This window comes from Medicago sativa, chromosome 5 (genome assembly GCF_051527215.1).
Source record: "Medicago sativa cultivar Bolivia chromosome 5, Bolivia_mono, whole genome shotgun sequence".
Taxonomy (NCBI): Eukaryota; Viridiplantae; Streptophyta; class Magnoliopsida; order Fabales; family Fabaceae; genus Medicago; species Medicago sativa.
Genome location: NC_140753.1, coordinates 1,095,941 through 1,105,013, shown reverse-complemented (window position 1 = coordinate 1,105,013; position 9,073 = coordinate 1,095,941). Strand labels below are relative to the sequence as shown.

General features: G+C 32.3%; 1 protein-coding gene and 1 long non-coding RNA gene across 2 annotated transcripts; both read right to left on the bottom strand.

Moving 5' to 3' along the window:
* LOC146918914 (uncharacterized) lies at nucleotides 1–586 on the bottom strand. Its single transcript, XM_085712133.1, has one exon. The coding sequence runs from the start codon at nucleotides 522–524 to the stop codon at nucleotides 234–236; it is 291 nt and encodes a 96-aa protein (XP_085568259.1). The 5' UTR covers nucleotides 525–586; the 3' UTR covers nucleotides 1–233.
* Nucleotides 587–2,627: 2,041 nt separating this feature from the next.
* LOC146918913 (uncharacterized) lies at nucleotides 2,628–3,509 on the bottom strand. The gene is made up of 2 exons (XR_015011264.1): nucleotides 3,252–3,509; nucleotides 2,628–2,904 (listed from the first exon to the last, which is right to left on the bottom strand). It is a non-coding gene; the product is annotated as an uncharacterized LOC146918913 (long non-coding RNA).
* Between the last annotated feature and the right edge of the window lie 5,564 nt (nucleotides 3,510–9,073).

Genomic DNA, 9,073 nt, shown 5'->3' with positions numbered 1-9,073 from the left:
TGAAAAACAGGACATTCCAAGTCTATATTTCCTTTCAATACATAAAAATGTCCAAGCACAAATATTTGGCAATACAGAGAAATTGATTATTACAAGAGATATATGGAAAATCCATATGAAAATTAAACATGAACAAAGTTCAAAGTAATACGACAATAATAACCAAAACCAATATGCTAGTCTAGGATCCCCAAATCCACCTGATTATTGTTACAAATGGAGTATAAGATGAATCAGCCAGATGTTGTCTTCTTTTGCTGGAAAATGACTGCATACACAGGAACTGCAACACCAATGCTGAAAGCTGTGAACACAGCAAGAGACATTTTCAAACCCTGATACTTCATCTTGTCCAAGTTGTACATGTGATATGCAAGCATATACTCTGGCTCGCTATGGCCATGTCCGCCTCCCATCCTCTTCACACCAGTTGAATGAAATCCTCTACTCATTGATTTGGAGATGGAGGATTCAGAAGAAGCAATTAGCTTCGCAGCAGATCTGAGACCGTTGTTCAATGCCATCGTTATCGCAAATTCGATTTGATTCGATTCTGTCGCCTTCGAATTTGGATTGAAAGAATGAAGGAATAATGGAAATAGGATTTGGGTTAAAAGAATGAATGAAGGATTTTGGGTTTGTTGTTATGAAGCATGAAGGAAATTTGGAAGAAGTCGCAATGATGAAGAAGAAGGGAAGAAGAAAAAATCGTAACAGTGAGGTGGAAATGGGTGTGGATGGGTGGGTGGGTGGTGGTAGTTGTGAAACGGAAGGAAAGGGAAAGGGAAAGGGGAGAGGAAGAAGAGAAGGAGAATGAGGGAAGAAGATGGGGGTAAGTTGGTAATTTGCACATGTTTGGAAACAATAAGGGCAAAAAGGTCAATTTACATGATATTTGTTGATTCATCCACTAATGACATGCCACGTCAGTAATCAAACGAGATTAGGACGAAAATTCAAATGATTAATAATTACAGGGACAAGATGGGAGGATTAGTAAGCTCAGGGACGAAAATTCAAATGCCCTATAATTACAGGGACGAAAAGCATATTTTACCCTAAAAACTATGCAAACTAATTAGATTCAGAAAGATTTCTAATAATCTTTGAAATTTCTCTTTAGGCCTTTGATTTATTTGCTTTTGTTTTGTTTTTTAAAATTATATTTTTATAAATTAATTATTTTTCAAAAACTGTTTTTAAAAAGAAATAAAATATATTTTGCTTGGAAATATTTTTTTGGATGGCAAATAAATTATTCTTTGGTTGTCATTATATGTGTTTGGGGTATGTTGTGTTGTATGCAATGTTATCTCATGTGTCAACTTTGTAAAGTTATGTGTTCAACTTTGTAAAGTTGTAAAGTTTTGGTACTTAAATTTGAGTGTATTATTTTTTTGTAAAGTTTTGGTACTTAAATTTGAGTGTATTATTTTTTTTTGTGGTGGCGGGGTTCGAACCCCGGACCTTGCATATTTTATGCATTGTCCATACCAACTGAGCTAAGCTCACAAAGACTGAGTGTATTATTTTAAACATAAAGAGTAAATATGCAAAAGCAATATATATTGTTAACAAATTTAACAATTTATATTATTATCAATTTTCTTAATTTATATAATTTATTCAACGAATCTTATATTTACTATTTAGAGTTATTACTCCTGCCCCTGTGTGCTCACATGATGGAAAACGTGAAACCTAAATCATGACCGTTGCACAAAATGTTTTTCCCCCTATATGTCTATAATAGAAGAAACAACCAACTTCATAGCTACAACATTGATGAAATGGTAAAGTGTAACAAAATTGGTGGATTGAATATGACATAGTGTTGGATGGTTGAATGATTGAACCATCCAACATTGATGAAATGGTAAAGTGTAACAAAATTGGGGTACATACCTAACCAAACTCTATGGGTATCATTGTGTTTATTTTGTATATTGAACTATAAGAAATTTTTATATTGAATTATAAGACATTAGGGGGTTCATACTTCATTCTAATTTGGTTGTTAGGAAATTCCATTGTTGTTTGGTAAGATTGGTTACAAACGATCTTTCTATCAATATACTAATTAATTTGAGTAATAGGTGAAATTAAACTGATTATGCTAGTCCATAATTAAAATAATCGAACAACATTCCACTTGGACAACATAAGTCAAATTAAAACTATATTTCAAATTAATTTTACATTATGTGGCCAGAAGATGTAAATTAAATGTTCACAGTGATTAAGATGAAGATTAGTGGCCTAGACTACCACCTTTGTTGCAAGCAGTGTGACGAAGGAAATGAACGTGATGATAATTTTTAACAGCATAGTGAATAACGAAAACCACTTAAGGCGCAAGAGCTTTGATTTGTGCAACCGTGAGAAAGTGGATGTTTTGGGGGTGTCTAAATGGAAAATGGGGGTATTTTAAACTCCTTTTATAAAAAAAAAAAAGATATTAGAATTTTTTTTATTTACGTAAGAGTCACACAATTGCATTAATATTTTGTTATTAAAATTCAGGTATGATTGTTTATGATTGAATACATTTTTAACGGATTTGATTTCTTAATTTTAAAAATTGTGACAATATAAATAAAGGAGAAGATGGATAAAAAGAGGATCAATCAAAATAATAAAAATAATGTGATTTATTATGGTAACAAATGACAAGGAAGGGGAAGAGGATGGGGATGAGGACATGAGTTGATATTGATACATAATAATTGATGAAAAATCCTTGTGTTTTTCCTTGAATCCATTATCCTCGTCAAGAAACTATCTCATTCTTGGATCCCTTTTATTTTGCCTTTCTCAATTAATTTTGGGTCTTGAGTGCACTTGTTGGAGATTCAAGTGGACCATTCTTCCTTGTGCCGCCTTTTACTTCGGCTTTAGAAGTAGCTGCAAGTGCAACAAACATTTTAAAATTTTAAAATATGATCTAGGGCATCAAGCGAGACAATACCAAAACTTTTGATTAGGTCTCAAGATCTAAGACTAAATCTAAATTTTGGACATACAAGTTTAGAGTCATGGATTCTTCAAAAAAAAAAAAGTTTAGAGTCATGGTAAAAATAGAACCATTAGTAATTTTGTATTATACTCATAATTCATGATGTTGCTTTTAATGTCCTATTTTATTTTACTAATTTATAATTCTCTTTTTTTATTTCTTTAAGAAATTGTCTATGAATTGAGCATAATCAAATGTGAATGATAGACAAAAAAATACATGAGAAAAATGATACCTAAAATACCAGCAATATTTGCACAGCGATAGGCACATGCCATTGTCACATAGGTGGAGCCATGGTTCGGACTCAATTCACGCCGGCAATTGTTGGTGCACTCTGCTTCTTCTTTGGGACCAGCTTGAACATTACCAACAACAAGGCACACTAACAACAACAATGCAACAATTTTGTTTGCCATTTTAATTTATTGATTAAATGTAAAACTCTTTGCTTTGTTGTTGATAGTTGTATTTCTTTTCCTCCTTCCTAGTAATTATTTCTCAACTATTGTAGGTATATATAATACATGAGAGATGACAATTTCAACGTATATTGCTAAAATTTTGGGCTTCATGATTCATTTGGTGTTTATTATTAATCACTTAAAAATAGGGAGGAAAAATGCTTGTGCTCTTCCATATTTTTCGTTTGTCCAACCATTATTGTTGAAATGATAGACACAATTTGTTAGACGGTCAATAAATCTTTTTATTTGAAATTCGCCGCAACAGACATTGGAATTTTTCTGAGATATGAGAACTGGAGTAAGGGTTATAGGGTTTGTTTGTATGATATTACAAAATACGAGACGTAGAGGTTAACGTTTATCTAAAACGATTAAAATTGATGTTTTTAATTGATATTTACATACAATATAATCTATTTAAGGTATCTTTGAATGCTATAAACAATTTTTAAAATTAATTTTGTATGTTTAACACGGGTGGTGGTGTTAGGGATGGCAAAATGGGATAACTCATCCATTTAAGTTTGACCTCGTTTTAAACCGTCGGAAACGAGGCCGTGAGGCCAATTTAAAATAGTGCCTTTTTTATTAAAATTAACTTGTGGGTTGACCGACCATGCCTCGCTTTTTCAACGGCTTCAATGATGTTTACCACCTCTAGCGGCCACGTAGAAAAACCCGATTCGACCGCCTAAATTAGTATAGGGATAATAGTTATGTTGGTGTTTGAATGTGTAATGAGTAATTACAATAGTATCTCAATGTATCGAAATTTTAAAATAGTTATTGATTATGTTGTGCATTTCGGTAGTCAAAATAGTTTTTGATGTTAAAATAACCTCTCAATGTTGAGATGAACTCTTTTTTTATATAAGGACTGAAATGACAGTAAGTACTTATAGAGACTGGTATGATAATGAGTAAGTATATTAAGGGATTAATATAACAATGTTAGCGATATTTTTAACGTACAACACTATTTTGACTAATATAGTGTACAATCAAGAATTATTTTAAAATTTTGATACATCGAAAAACTATTATGACTACTCATTACACGATCAAATCAATGGCTAAAATGACTATTACTCCATTAGTATCTTAACCGAGTCAGGTTGGCACTTTTGACTTAGTTTGCCACCCCTAGGTGTTGCTAACGGAGTCCATGCGTTAGCTACCTATGGTTGTATAGTTTGTGGCTAGAGTGTGATTTTCATCTAGTAGTCTCAACTTTCAAGAATGATAATTTGGATTTTCTTTTCTTTTCTAATTGATAATTTGGTTCTTTGGAGCCTTCACAATTAATGGATAAATTGTATGAATTTAACTAGAATGATGTCTTTATTTATTTGCATACTAGACTTTACATCCGTGCGGCAAATAAAATATTCAAATAAATAGAAAATAATGTGTTTTTGGTGCAAATACAATGTTAATAGTAAAAATACAATGTTAATAGAAAATAATGTGCTTTAGGGAGAAAAATGTTTGTGCTGACAAACTACATAGCCTTAGTTTATCTTACGAAGGTTTGGTTTGGTAAAATGTCTTTATTTATTTTGTCAAGGATGATTTTTTTACCACAATAGACTTGGTCTCCCTAACGTTAAACTTTTTTAGCCTTGTGAATGAGATTGGTCTATGTCTCCTCAATTTGTTACATCTTTTCCTTTTTTGAGTTAAATATGTTTTTTTTTGTCTTTTTGAGTTTTTTATTTTTTATTTATTTTAGTTCCTCTAAAATTTTGCTTCGACTTTTAGTCCCTAAAAAAAATTTGTCACTTCTTTTGGTCAGTGCTTTTCACTCAACTCATGTATATAATTCAAAATTTTGAATGAATTTTTTTAAAAATGTGTATAATATTATAATATTCTCTCCCAAAAAAATTGTAATTTTTTAGCAAAATATGAATTTTTATGTTTTTAGCACTTAAAAATTCATATTTAATTTATATTTGGTTATATTTTTTTATTTTTTGGGTGAGATTCTTAGAATATTATAATGGTTTCTACAAAAAAATTATTCAAAAATTTAAAATGTACACATGACGAGACTTAAAAGCAAGAAAAAAAAGTGTGGACGAAAAACTTTTAAATGATTAAAAGTCGAAGGTAAATTTTTTGGAAACTAAAATAAAAAGTTAAGATATTTAGAGACCAAAAATATTTAACTTTTTTTTAATAACATCATTGGGGGTGTTGCAAATTTTAGAGGCTAATTTTGAGGTGTCAACAATGTGATGTCTTTGCACCTTAATTTTTCCTAAAAAAAAAATCAATAAAAACAAATATTATTAGTGCATTATGTATGCACATTTGTGCAAGGCCGGTGCCTTTAGTTGGCCAAATGAATAGATTTTTCCACTATGTTTACATCCGCTATTGACTCTTGGTAATTTTTGTTCAAGACTAGTGTTATGGATATTCAGTGGCGGATCTTGAGTTTTTTTTTTTTTATGCCAAATAATTGTGGAATATATATTAAATAGTTTCAAAATATAATTAATATTGTAAATTGGTCTGATGGTACAATTGCTTGATTGTAACAAGAGGGATGTCGGTTCCAATCCCCAATCCCACTAGGACCTTTTTTTTTTTTTGAAAAGAATATGAAAAATTCGCTAAGAAAAATGAAAAGAAGGGTGCCAAAGGATCCAGCGCAGAGATTTATATTAACGCTGGGGGGTTGCAGTGGCTCCCATGGGTCTCCATGGAGATCCGCCACTGACACTAATTCATATTTGTATTTGATCCCTTACTACATGCATGCTTTGTTCAGTTTTATGATTAGTTTATAAATGGCTTAATAGCACTTTTGGTCCCCTATGTTTGACAAAATTGCGATTTTGGCCCCCTATCTTTGAAAACTACAAAACCGCCCCTTATATTTCGTTTTCGTTGCACTTTTGGCCCCCATGGTCAATTTTGACCTGGTCCACGCTGACATGGCACCCACATCACTTATATGAGGGGCCAAAATCGCAACTTTTGCAAACATAGGGGGCCAAAAGTGTTATTAAGCCTATTTTTTATTTTTTAATTCTTTTTCTTTTTTTTTCCATTTTTTTTGTTTTGAAAAAATTTAAAAAAAAAGAGGAAAAATTAATAAAAATCGAAAATAATGAAAAAAATTGGAAAAATTAATAAGAATGAAAACAAAAATCTGGAAAAAAAATTAAATCATTTTTTCGGTTTTTTTTCTTTTTTTTTGAAAAAATAAAAAAAGGGTTAATATGTCTTTACCCCCTGTAATTTAGGCGAGTTCCGGTTTTCTGTAACACCCCGTTCTCCCAACAACGTAATATTAATTATTATAATCAGAGTAAACCATACAATGGAGTGTCACACTGCTAATCAAAATTTCATAAATAGAAAATAGCTATTTATTTAAATCAACATTTTAAATATCTCCAAAACTGCAGCGGAATAATTCTTTAGGAAATACAATTTCAACCAAATCCAACATAAAGGAAAATCTTGGCACAAAGGCCTCAACGTAATCAACATTATTTTCAACAACGATAAACTCCATTATTAAGTCTTTTCCCAAAAATATGATACATAAAAGAAATGAAGAAAACGAAAACATTCGCGACGAATCCCCATCCTAATATGTATCAGAGCCCTAGACACTTGAGCCGACCAAACCTACAAGCCATCATTACCTGCAAGTTACTCATACGAAGGGCAACATTTTCAAGCAGAAGGGGTGAGAAACTTATCCAATAATAATAATATATAATTCATCAAATTAATGAAAATACAACATATCACAACAGGCATCATTGAAATGTATATAAAAGAATAATAATGATATTTTGACATCCATTTGATGACAACTTTGTTGACAACCTTGTTTTTCTCACTTCTTATTGGTCAAAAACAATGGTGAAAGAAAAAGGAAGAGAGAGGATAACAACATCATGTGAGTATGAAAGAGAAAGTTGTCCAAAAGTTGTCAAAAAGTGGTTGTCAAAATATCATTTCTCATAAAAGAATACATATAGCATCAACATAATCATCTTCAGCAACAAGAACAGCAACAACAACAATTTCATTATCAACCACGACACCGACAACTCGACCATGCAACAACGACGACAACAACTCAACAATGCGACTACAACTTCAACAACAACTTAGACAACTTCATTATGCATGTGGTACCACCAGGGCATTAAGCCCCCTTCGCTAAGGTCATAATTGGACCTGTCAGGCATTAAGCCCCCGTCGCTAAGGTCATAAAGGACCTGTCAGGCATTAAGCCCCCATCGCTAAGGTCATAAAGGACCTGTCAGGCATTAAGCCCCCATCGCTAACTATGCAACAACACAACTCTAAATGCAATGGACTCAACTAGTGTATATCAACATACAACTACAACAGCACCTACAACAACAACATATGTGCCTAAAACAATTATGACACACTCCCCAACTTCGACATTAGACGATACAACAACGTCAACAACGAAAATCGTCAACATAGCATATATATAAAATCAATTACATTCCTCTCAAAGTTCAAAACATCCTTCAATAGCAATTAAGTTTTGATCAATAGAACATAAGTCAAATACCCATTGATAAATAATTAGCAAGTGTACTAATTTATATCGAAGTAATAAAATAATTCGTATCCACAGGGACTATTTCTTCTCAACGAGTAATATCCTTATCATAAAGATGTACTTAAATTGGGGGGGTGCTTGAGGCAGTTGGTTGAATTTGCAAAAAGAATTAAATTGCGGAAAATAAACTCTTGGTTTAGAAAATAATTTGAGAACGGATTAAGTCTTTCGAATCATCTGTAAATCACTCAATATGCAACCTGTATCTATTGTTCATTCATGTCACAAAGTTAACGACAAATTAACAAAATAGCTTAGGTCAATCCCTTGATCCTAAACCCTCTTTTCTAATTATAATTCCCTAATCCCTTAGGTGAACCTATAATTATCAAAGGTTTTACGTACGTTAATTTCAAGGTCATCATTTAACAACGTTCCATTCCTAGGTTGTCCGTTAAATGAAACAGTATAAATAAGTCCGAGTTATAAGCTAGTGTCAATAGTCATATAATCTCCAAAATCAATTATATTGGGTCAGAATCAAAACTTGCTCCTTCGCCTTCTTCTTTGCTAGATGAGGAAAAGGCAATTTAACATAGGAAGGAATAACTTGCTCCTTCCCATCCTCCGCGAGAAGTTGGCTCTTTGTCTTTCTCAAAATAGAGTCTACATCAATCGATCGCTCACTTTTTTCTCCCTCTATTTTTTTCTTCTTTTCTTTTTCGACTACACCATGCTCATTGATTTCTTTATTTTCAACTCCACCCTCTTTTTCAACTTCCTTCAACACTTCTTCCTCCAACACTTCTTCCTCCCTCTTCTTTGTCACCTTAGGAACCACAGGAGGCAGCACCTTCTTGCTTCTCAATTCAATAGCTTTGCAACTCTCATTTTTAGGATTGTCTTGAGTGTTGCCAGAAAATCCTCCTTTGTTCTGCTCCGCCAACTGTTTTGCTGACTGCCCAATCTGAGTTTCAAACATTTTTCGTGAGGCTTAATTATTCTTCCTTTCAGCCTCAT